Genomic DNA, 12,035 nt, shown 5'->3' with positions numbered 1-12,035 from the left:
AGCAGAGTGAGCCTCTTCAGAAATCTTCTTTTATTGTATTTATTGTATTATTTACTTAAGATATTGGAAACACTACACACTACAACCTTGTCGTAATTTCAGTCAGATGGATCTCATTGAATATATTATTTTTTTACCAATTGGAATAAAACATTAAAAAAAAAAAAAACAAACTTTTTTTAAATTAATTGCTTGTTTCAAAAGATTTATCCATTTGGAATGCATATAATTTACTTTGAATGTGTGTTGGAGTGAGCAAGCTATCCAGTATACAAATTTGTTTTTATTTATTTTATAAAGCACCTTCAGAGTACTTTTTTGTGAAGTGGAACTAAATTAATATTCTGAATCTAATTGAAATTTATTGCCATTCCATTAAATTTCACCCTGGAAGACATTGTATCCATGTCTAAATATTATCCCTGTGCATTCCTAATATTCTATGATAGGAATAATATAGTACATTTCATCTAACACAAAGTTGCCTTTTGTGCAACAAAATTTTTGTATATTGACATTGTACATAGATATTTATATGTAGAGAGTTCAGAAAATTTCGTATGATTTTTGAAAAATGTAGAAATCATAATTTCATACATTACATACAAAAACGTGCACTATTTACAGTCATGTTTACCGACTGCTGTTTTGTTCCACATAAAATGCTGCCACCTGCAGGAAATCCTTGCCATTACAAGCATGAAAATTTCAGATTGGAATGTATTGCAGTGATAAGAATGCAGAAAGACTCAGGGGATTCGAAATTGGAGGCCTCTTGCTGCAAAGTAGCAGTGCTACCAGTTGCACCCAAACCCTCAAAAATAAAATAAAATAATAATAAAAAACTATTATGTAAAGTTTTTGTAATTATGTATCATTTGTATGAAACGAAAATTCTGAGTCAAGTTATGACTGATCAGTCAAAATAAAAATATTCTTATCTGGACTAATGTTATTGTTTAGATTTAATTTTACCATGACTGACAGCAACTATCATATATTTGTACGTTTTAAAGTTTTGTCCACGAGAGGCATATTCCAGTTTAAAGAATTTGGTTTTCTTTGAATGGCACTGATACACTTACCCAAGGACTTCTCCTGTATTTAAGTTTCCCTTCTTAAAGTACAATAAAAAGTTGAATCTCAACATATTGTAAGGGTGTAGCCAGTTTTAAGAAGCTGCTGCAAACTTGTCTTTTTTGTAAAAACAATAGTCACTGTGACCTGCTATTTGTAAAGAAAAAATATTTTTTCAGCATTTGGAACAGCACGCCTAAAGTCTGATTATATGAAAAGATGTTTTCCCCTTGTGATAAAAATAGATTAAAATGAAACGTAATAAAAAAAATGTCCAACAATAGATTTGCAATATAGCTCTTAATATTTATTCTTTGACTCAAGGGAAATGTTTTTTTTACAGCACAATTTGCATATCTCAACACACCCCGTGTACAACCACAAAACCATAACAGTATATGCTTTGTTTTTACACTGAGTGAAAAACAAGACAATTTTACAAGCATATCTCTTTACACTCAGCATACAGATAAATCTATACATATTTTCTCTCTTTTGAAACATAATCTGTTGTCAAAATACAGACAAACCATCAACAAAACATGCAACATCCAAAACTAAAAGTTCCAGACAACTACTTAAGTTGAACAGATTCTTTTTTTTTTCTTTTTTTTTTTTTTTTTTTTTTTACCACCTTGCAAGTTGTTTTTGCAGTTTGGAGGATATAATCTCACTAATAATCATCAGTGGACAGCACATGTTTTGATGAAGTTTCAACTCCCCTTAAAGGACTCTAGACACCCACTGCTGTACAATTACAAGTGTTCTGTGATTTAGATTTGCTTTGTATTTTTTTAACACTCACATGCTCAAACCTCAGACATATAAACATTCAGTCATTGTAGAAAATAAACACTTTATGTACACATGTCAAACAACTTGAGCACATTCACACCCCTCAAGACAACAACAAATGAATGGGTTCACAATTACAGGCAACGGTTGATCTTAAACAGGATTTAGAATGAAGTCTAATGAAACACAAGAGGTTTGACAGTCATAACTGGGCAATAAGATGAGATCTTATTTACTGCACTGTGTACACAGACTGTTCAGTACACTATGAGAATGGAGTAGTTGATTTTACTGGATTGTGCATCCCTTTTGGGAAACCTCTACATGTTTATATGTTTATCTTTTGCCACATAGATACAAAATGTACACAATAGTTCCTGCCATCACATACCACTTAAACTGTGACTCATTTAATTGTTAGTGCAGAGACACAAACCATGTAATTCGGAATGTCCCGACAATTAAAACGAGACAAAAAACAAACAAACATTGTAATAAAGTGCACAAGCTCCATGTAGATGTTAACTGTAGTTAGCATCGATATATACTAAAATAAGTACAAAATAAAGATATTTAATATTTTTCTCTCACCAAATGTACAAATCATAGTTACTTTTCTACAAGACATTTATAGACGATATGTTCACAGAATTTAACACAAATGCATTCAAATACATATGTTGCATAGAATTACCTCAAAAGAACTAATGGTTCTTGGAAAAATATAACAGAAAAAGAAAATTCAAAAATCAATAAATATAGATATATATTTAAAGGGGCGGTATTATGTATTTTTCAGGCACATGGTGCCATTTTATAGCACAATCAAGTAACTATGTTACAGTCAGTTGTGAAAATTCTGCATATATCAAAAATAACTTAAAAGAATTTTGACTTTCCAATTTGATGCCTCGGAATTGGTGGTGTCTAAAAAGCTTCTAGTACTCTTTCTAACACTCCACCAACATCCATTCCATGACACTGTTTTCATCACCACGGGAAGTCAAGCAGACTTAGGAGCATTAGATTGAGAAATAGTTTGTTTGATGAGCTCAGGATATGTGCAGTTTCACCAAGGATTTTCTAATTGTTGCTGCTGCAAGTCTGGTGGAGCAGAGTTGGAAAGGCGGGTGGGTTCAGGGGTCTGTGGAGCAGAAGCAGCTTCTAGGCAGAGCTTTGGGTAAATAAGCGGTGCTTTGTATGAGTAAGTGTATAGTTACCCCCGAATGGCTGCCACAGTACAATCAAGGATTTCTTAAACACTCGTGAAAGAATCAAATCAACACTCCAAGGATGTTTTGATGAGAGTATAACATAACATTATATAAAACAAAAAAATATTTTACATAATACCCCCCCTTAATATACATAATACATAAAAAGGAAATAAGTAGTGGATGGCACAACAAATATTTTACCATTTTGAGTATGGTATCTTCTGCACTATACCTTAATGTATGAGCGACATCTTGCTCTTTGTGTGTTTCTTGATGGAAAGTTGTATCAGCCCTGCTTTACAATTAAACAGTTCTCTTGAATTTATTTTTCTCTCTTTTCTTTGTATCTTCTTTTCTGATTTTATTGATGTGGTTGCAAAATATTAAAATATGAACAAGAATGTACATACATGGGTCCCCTGCATACACATGAGTACTGAGACTTGGCTCTATGTGTTCCTCTGACCCTGATCATGCCTGAGAAAATAATTTCATCACAGGCAGTGAAAGATGCTGGTTCACTGTTTAACAGGAGTCTCTGAGACAATATGTGTTTTTGTGATTTACAGCGAGAGACACAGAGGAGCATTTGACTTTTTTTTTTATCTACATTTTGAAATTATTTCCAGATAAAGCCAAAATAGAAGGGCTTTGCTAGCACACAGAGAGCAGAGCAGTCACACAGAGCTTTTAGATTTACATGTGGTTTTGACACAACTTCTACAATTTACATGTTCATAGCAACAGTGATAATATGACGAGACCCTACACAAATGAAAAAACTGCAGCAAACTAGGAGTAAATGTTGCACAAATGACACAGATGTGTAAACGTCTGTCATTCTGAACAGTTGTAACATTTGTTACATTCAACACAGCATGTGCAAGTTGCTATTCTTTCTTCTATTCTCCCCCCTAAATATGATGCTTGTGTTATATAATTTAGCTATTGATGTTGACTTGACCCATGATTGGAGGCCTGTTCAACACAGAGGTGCATCAGTATGACAATATGGCCAACCTTGAGCTCACGAAGGTCCATATTCACCGAAATGTTATGAGGACTGCTTTTACATTAGATTACTGGATTGTCAGTGCGCCACCCACTGCCTCAACCTAGAACTTTTGTTGATTTTAATATAATCTGACAACAAGAGAATAACTCTTACAGTCTGTGTTGCATTTAGTTATAATCTGTATATGCTAATTTTAAGGTTTTAATATATCACACTGTACAATTCTTTGATATGCTTTGTGGTCTGCGTGTGGGATAACAGAAATGTTAGAAGTGCTGTACAATTAATCTTCATCCCACAGCAAAAGTTCAACAGTCTCATATTTTTTTCCGACATAAATTAGAAGTACTGTCATTAAAAAATAATTATGCATTACACACCACTGATGTCTGTAAAGTCTCATGACGATTACATTTTCTTTTAAAATTAATTTAAATTTTCAAACTTTTTCTTGAGTTAGTTGGTGAAGTTCTCTCGTGCAATATCAAAATTAAAATCATACAACTGAATTATGTTATCAAAAACATAACTGTCTTTAAGCCATATTGCAGGGAAATATCAGTCAGTTACTGCCTTTGCATGTTTGCATCCAAACAAAGTCGAAAGAGAACTGACATTAGAAGAGGGAAACATGCGCTGGCAGTGTTGGACTGACAAAACATGCAATGTTATCGTCACACAGTTCCCTTCATTGTTGACTTGAAGGGAATATATAGATCTATAAACTCAATTCATAATTTATTTTATATTTCTGTTATCTTACTTTTTTGTCTTCTTTCTTCCCTTTTGCCTATTATTTCCTTCAAATTACTCTTTTGCGCTCAAGGGTTAGTCAAGTTAGAGCTGACGAACAGTTTGTGCCAGCTGACCACTCTCTTCCTCATGTCCACCTTGTCAAGCCAGATGTAGGCTTCTCCTATCAAAGTCTTCTTCACAAACTTCCCACCGTTGGACACCAAGAAAAGCTGAAAATACATTGAAAATGAAACAAATTTCTCATCTCTTTGGGCACAATACAGCTGCATGTGTTTTGTTGTATATTAACAAAATGGGTTAACCACACAATTAGAACTACTATTGATTAAACTACAATTTATTTCCAGTCCTATGTTAAGAGAGATTTGAAAAAGTTGTTAAACTAGACATGGTATATTGACAAAAATGTAAACTTAAATTGTGCACAAATTTTTTAAAGATTTTTTTTCAAATGTCAATTTTAGGATTTAGTTTATCCTTGCTACCTGTATTGAATGTCCTGTTGGGTTGAGGGGAAATCTGAAGGTCTCATTAAATGAAGGCTCTCGGTCATGTCGACAAACTCTGGTCTTTTTCTTGATGATCCTCTTCTGAGTGGCTACATTCACCACATACAACTTGACATACAGGTCTGGAGGGAGGTTTAAACGTTTTTAATACAACATACATAAGCATAAATTCAACTCAAGCTTAAAATAGTATCGCATAATATGGTGTACAAAATCTAAAACAATGTCACTAAATGTAGCATAATTCAACACTCAAATGTAATGCAGTGTAGCACAGTGAAATATAAAGTCACATAAAGTAATCAGTACCACATCCATCTTTAGAGTTATACTTTTAGATATACTTAAATATTTCCATAGCTACTTAATACAGTCATAGATACTTAATATGCCTTGCAAAGTCATTCCTACCTTTTCAGTTTTTCAGAATTTGTCAAGTTAGGAGACAAATTTGATTGAGATTTTATGTCATTAATCAACACAAAGCAGTGCCTAATTGTGATGCAAAGAAACACAAAGTCCATTTTTAAAGTCTTGCTCAACTGAAAATGTGAAATGCACAATGTTCTGAATACATTGTAGGGTTTTTTTTAGGCCGTTTTCTTCTTTAATACCTTCTTTTATAAGGTATTATACACACACCCCTATGTACAATCATATTAACATACAGGTACATACATGCATTATTTTAGATGGCAAAAATAAATGTAAAGTAGTTTTTCCAACCTGGCAGATGGTCCGGGCTTTTGAACTTATAAGTGATATTTCTGCACTGAAGGATTTCTAGGACCAGCTGGTCTCCCTCCGTCTTCACCTCCTTCTTAAGAGCAACCTTAATTTCCCCAATTACTTGAGTTTTACCACCTGACAATAAAATAAAAATAAATGTTTGTAATTTGCACATTTTGATATCTTCATTTACTAGGCAGGTTGATACCATTAAATTGGAATTCCAAAGACAAATTTTATTTACACATTTTAGTCTTTTAGTCTGGCTTCAGAATACAAGATAAGTGATATTTAGAGACATGAGCTTGCCAGACTCCATCGTAATGACTTGTTGACCCTCATCTGTGTAACAATAACCAGCTACAGCCTTACATGACCCTAAGCTTTTGTTACAAGAGGAAACTGGAGATGGGGGAGGGAACTTTGATATATGAGCTACATGAAGAGCAGATATGGTTATGACAATGGATAGAATAGTGTGACATCCACTCCCCTTCCACTTTTTGAAGACATGCATTTACTAATTATGCAGAATTAATGCAGTAAATTAATACTGATCACTTAACAGAGCATGTGTTATGAAAACACTGTTCAAGCAGGGTTTAGTAAGACTTTGAAAGTGCTTAAATTACCCAGCAGGGGGAGACCTACAACCAAAAATAAAAAAAATTAATATATTATATATATATATATATATATATATATATATATATATATATATATATATATATATATATATATATTATATATATATATATATATATATATATATATATATATATATATATATATAAACTTGCCTTCATTTTCTGGAGTGATTTGTTGATTTTTGTCGGTACCGTTTGGAATAGTCTTACCACTGCAGTGAAAGAACACAATTTTACCCAAAACCAGCATTTGTTAGGCTGTGAAAATTATTATTGGATGCATAGAATGCTAAAAGTACAACACAAAAAAAAAAAAATCTTACATTCGTGGGACTTGAAAAATGGCACTGTCCACTCCAATGCCCACCCCTTCATCCCCATCCAGACCACCGTAGGCATCTCCAACAAGGCTTGGGACAGACAGCACCACTGACCCTGAGACATCACCTAGTCTGTGTCCCGGTCCTGTGAGTGACAAAACACAATGTGACAATGAGATTCAACTCATCACTCTATCCAATAGTCAGTCAGTGGATTTGTCTGTCACTCTGCCTATATATCTACACAAAGCTTCACATTTGCAAGCATGCCAAAAAGATGAAACACCACAAGTAATACTGTAACCTCTAACTTAGACTCCCCATCTTTAAGCTGAAGAGCAGTTTAAATGACTGGATTGTCAAGTGAGGTCAGTTTATAGAACGCAAATACAATTGTGTTGAAAATAATAGCAATGTGTTTAAAAACGAGTATACCTCAAAAATGTATGTCTTTTTCCAAATATACAGATTAATAAGGATCACAACACAAGCCATTACAAACTAATATATGACAAAAGCTATCAAATTTGTAATCACCTTACAGAAGGAGAGCAGCATTGTATAATGGGTTGTTACAGAAGTTAAATGTGTCTCAGTCGTTACAATCTCTTAACCTTTTCTGTACAAAGTGAAAAGGTAAAAGATTTAGATTTCCTGTGACTCACTGAACTAATACATGGTCATGTGTCTACTGGTTAAGCAAGCCTGTGAATCTGGGAGCTTTTGTCTTGGGCTCTGACATTGGTAGGGTATCTATGGCAAACTGGCCGCTGGGATGTTGGATGTCATTTCACTAAGGACACTAGAAGTGGACTTTGAAGTTCACTGTTGCCAACTAGAGTTGGACACATCTCCACATTCAGTTTCAGCTCTGAAACCTGAGAAGGTCTCGAGTTTTCCCTACTCTGAAATTAAACAGGAAGAGGTGGGTTGGGGAGCTCTGTGAGGAATCCTCCTCTCTTGGAGGAGCATTAAGTCTTTACCTTAAGCAGAGAAAGTTAATTATCTTGGTGTCTTGCTCCTCATAGATGGTAAGTAGGAGCAGTGGATGGAGATAGCTCTGGTCTGTTGTGGTGTAGAAGGAGCCATAAAGTGAAGTTCTTGATTTACTCATCCATCAAGTTCAGACTTCCTCGGCTGAAATTAGCTTCCTCTGTAGAGTGGCCTGTCTTTACCTGACACATATGATGAGGAGCTCTGTCATCCAGGTGGGCGCTTAGACTAAAGGCACTGCTTCCTTACATTGAAAGGAGTCATTTGAGGTGGTTCAGGCATCTAAACAGGAAGCGTCCTTAACATCTCTGTCTAGTAGCAAGAGAAATTAATGTTCCACCTAGAGGAGACACCAGGACAGAGCCAGATTGCACTGGAGGGACTTTGCATATATATTACTTCTGACCTAAGATCACACTGTGATCCCCCAGAGTAAGGACCAGGGTAAGGGATGTCTGGCTAAGTTTGTTGCCTACACATGTTTCTTTCACTATAATTCAGTTACACAGGATGAGCAGTGTCACTGTAATGACTGCTGGGCCTGTTGTTTTTTTCAACTGTGCTACTACATCTAGTTATGAACTATTTGCAATGTAGAAACATAATTTATTTTAAAACTTACGTGGTTAATTATATATACCTGCTATTATTTTGAACACAGATGTATTTTCATCTAAAGAAAGCAGATAAATCTTAATCTGAATGCAAATTTTAATGGTAGTTAAAGTATTATTTTTAGAACTAGTTCATAAAATAATGGTTGTATTTTACAACATCGTTCCCATATTTTTTTGGGGGGGTAAATATATTTTACTTCTCTCCATTTTAGTTTTACTTTAACTGATTTACTTTATGACTTTATGATTGGTTATGTTTATCAGGGTATTTAGACAGTACATTTATTTAATGTTGCCTCACCTTCCCTTGATTGTTCAGCTGCTCTCATGGATTAGCCGAAAGCTTTACTGTCACTGTCCGGTGAGCGTAGAGTGAGACTCCAGACGGCTTTTGAAACCTCTCGGTGTTCTTGGTATGACTTGGTCAGTCTCACATTTGTGTCCCGTTTGTTTAAAGTGCGGGAATAGGATAGGACTGGATGGGGTTGGAAGATGGTGTTCCATTCGTGCGTGTGTGTGTCTTTTGTGATTTGTTTTTTTTCTGGGGTTCATTCATGTCAGACATGCACATATAGAGAGCAGTATTGTGACACAACAAAGTTTTTAGTAGCCACAAAAGGGTTGCAAGGGAGTCTGTAGCTGCATGCTTAAAAAGCTTCAAAAATAGGCAGACTTATCTTAGAAAGGAGTTGAAGTTCAGGTTGAGTTCATAAAATCCCACAGATTAAAAACACTGAGTGAATATAGATGTAGTTTTACTTACATTAAGATATTAAGAAAATAAGTAATGTGAGGGGATGCCATCCCAATTTGGTTTCTACATTCAGAATATCTCCAAACAAGTGTTGTAATGAGAAACCATAATCTTGGGATTGACACATGCACACTACTTCCAAAACCAGAGTAGTTAGGGGAGTTATTTTTTGAGATAATTTGAGGCCTGTATTACAATTAAACGTATCCTTACTGCAATTTGTTCTCTCTAATCAATTGTGATCTTGTAAGTGACTTTTTTACATTATTGTAAAAATTATTATCAAAATGTAAGCTGTCCTATTTGTCTTGTTTTCTATATGAATGCTATACTCACTTTTTGTACTTTAAAATAGCTCCTGGTTTTGTTTATTGTCATAGTATATCAGTCACTTTTAAAATAATTATTTTCTGACAGAAAATAATTTTAGACTATCATTTCCAATAAAACAATTTGTGCCCATAAAGAAAATATGACCCAAGTATAGTTCAAAGGTAAATGTTAAGGAGGTAAATGCAGAACAATTCAGGTATAATTAAACAGTCCCAACAAAACTTGCATGCATGGACAAAAAGGAAGCATGTCATGGGAGTTGTGTCAAGGGGAGAGGGAGGATTTACTTGGTTGCAGGCGGGACTGCTGCACAGCAGCCTCTGCGGCAGCAATGGCTATCCCAGCATCCTCAAGGTGGGCTTGAGTGACACTACTCTTGCTTTGACTTCGGGATGGGCCATGTGAGCGCAGTTGGCCATCAGAGGAAGACTTGGAGCTTCCTGGGCTGCTGTGGGACTTTTCCAAAGGTAACATTTGCATGTCTGGAGGAAGAAAAATTTAATTTGGCTGATCTGCTTGTACCATGCAATGGTTTTTAAACCAAATAAAGTCTAATCAAGGCAGCGATACATATTTCAGTGTTTTATGCAAATCATTTTGATATTTAAAATGCATATGTGAAATTGATGTATTTTACCTTTGGCTGGATCGGGGAAGATTCCATGGCTTCTGCTCTTGATGACAGAGTTCTTAGGTGAATCATGACTCAGATCTCCCTGTCCTGGTCCTTGACTTTGTCCCATTCCATGGCCCTGTCCAGATCCTGACATATGACCCTGACCTGTGAAATGTCCCTGACCATGACCCTGTCCTGACCCAGACCCTGGTGGAGCTTGGGAAGTCTGGTGACTTCTGCTCTGTTCGATGCTTTCACTCTGCTCTTTCAAAGGCAGCCAGCGGGGAGTGTTGTCCAGTTGAGCTGTGTTTGACAAGTCAATCAGAACCTGAAACACAGTCAAGTTCACACACAATGTTACAATTAAAAAGAACAGATAGATATGTACACTCAATGCCAAAATAGTACTGCAACACAGTTCTTGTGAAATACGGATACCTAAATCTTTTCGTATTTTCCCTTAACTAAACAAGAAACATCAATGTTTTCATTGGGGTGGTATTTGACAGATCAACACAAAATTGTGTTGATCTGTCAATGTTCCTTTAACGTCATGTGACATTAAAGGAACATGTCACATGACTTCCAAAATGTAAAGGTATTTTTCTTGCCCCCATTTTACAACATATGGATACATTAAAAAAAGAAAAAAAATCCCACACTTCTCATTTCCGGATAATGGATTCAACAGTGGTCAGTGAGATGGCCTAACTCTGGATTTTGCTTTATTACTTAACTCCTTGGCTTTACTCCTACACTCTCTGGTGCATTTTGATCTACAAGATCCTGTCTGCTCCCTAATGTTTTATGACAATTTCCTGATGAAGGAATATTTGTACCATAATCCAAGAGCATACATTTTCACTCTGAAAACAGGATTTCATGTCTTTTGTTCTCAAAATGTTCAATAATTTTGCTTACATTATAATCTTGAAAGCAGTACTTCATGTCTTTCTTCTCAAAACTTGTAATGCTTGTACTCAAAACTTCTCCTCGCACTCAGACTTAGTCTCTGCTCAGACTCTCTGCTTGCTTATGAAACATAGAACTGCCTTCTGGCACAGTCGCCTGGCAACCTCTCAGCCAATAGAATGGCTATTGGCCTGCATTTGTTTCCTTCTAGCGGGTGTGCATCTGTGGCTACTATTGGTTGTAGCAACCTGGATGTAGGTATAAACAACGAGGTCAGCTTCTGCCAGCTCTGTGCTACTGATTGCTAACAGCTACTGATATTAGGTAGGAGTTTGTTCACCCATCAAAGACTGACAATATAACTAACTAACTAACTAACTAACTAACTGGACAGATACTAACAGATATAGTAACAATATTTTGAAAGAAAGTCCATCAAGAAAGTAAATCTGGAAAAAAGAAACTTCTGTGAAACATAAAATGTGAAGCAGCACTTACTTCTCCAAGAAAGTCATTGGAGGAGGTTCTGTCATAGTCCCACACTGTTACTTCCAGTGTCTTTTTCTTTAACTAGATAGGGAGAAGGAATGAGAACAGATGGTCACAGACTGAGATGTGCTTATTATGCAATTAGGCGACATGAAAGAACATGTGTTTATAATTGTATGACTATATTTTTTTGAATTCCTAAGAAATCTTGTCAAAACTGTCTGGTATTGCAAATTCGACAGAAGTGGATTTATTC

The 12,035-nt window shown here is 35.4% G+C and overlaps 1 protein-coding gene across 8 annotated transcripts in view; it reads right to left on the bottom strand.

The window, feature by feature from the left end:
• Positions 1 to 1,358: 1,358 nt before the first annotated feature.
• Positions 1,359 to 12,035, bottom strand: part of pclob (piccolo presynaptic cytomatrix protein b) — a 60,878-nt gene continuing 50,201 nt past the window's right edge. For all 8 annotated transcript variants that reach the window (XM_055028335.1, XM_055028379.1, XM_055028351.1 and 5 more), the window contains 8 exons: positions 11,789 to 11,860; positions 10,400 to 10,706; positions 10,050 to 10,244; positions 7,069 to 7,210; positions 6,899 to 6,957; positions 6,096 to 6,233; positions 5,346 to 5,491; positions 1,359 to 5,069 (listed from right to left, as the gene is read on the bottom strand). In XM_055028335.1, the coding sequence (XP_054884310.1) occupies positions 4,926 to 5,069; positions 5,346 to 5,491; positions 6,096 to 6,233; positions 6,899 to 6,957; positions 7,069 to 7,210; positions 10,050 to 10,244; positions 10,400 to 10,706; positions 11,789 to 11,860 (1,203 nt within the window). In that variant the 3' untranslated portion in view covers positions 1,359 to 4,925. The remainder of the gene's footprint in view (positions 5,070 to 5,345; positions 5,492 to 6,095; positions 6,234 to 6,898; positions 6,958 to 7,068; positions 7,211 to 10,049; positions 10,245 to 10,399; positions 10,707 to 11,788; positions 11,861 to 12,035) is intronic.

The sequence above is a fragment of the Poeciliopsis prolifica genome, unplaced genomic scaffold (genome assembly GCF_027474105.1).
Source record: "Poeciliopsis prolifica strain line A6 unplaced genomic scaffold, Auburn_PproV2 SCAFFOLD001, whole genome shotgun sequence".
In the NCBI taxonomy this organism is placed as follows: Eukaryota; Metazoa; Chordata; class Actinopteri; order Cyprinodontiformes; family Poeciliidae; genus Poeciliopsis; species Poeciliopsis prolifica.
Note: the sequence above shows the minus strand (reverse complement) of the source record. Positions and strands in the feature narration are given on the sequence as shown.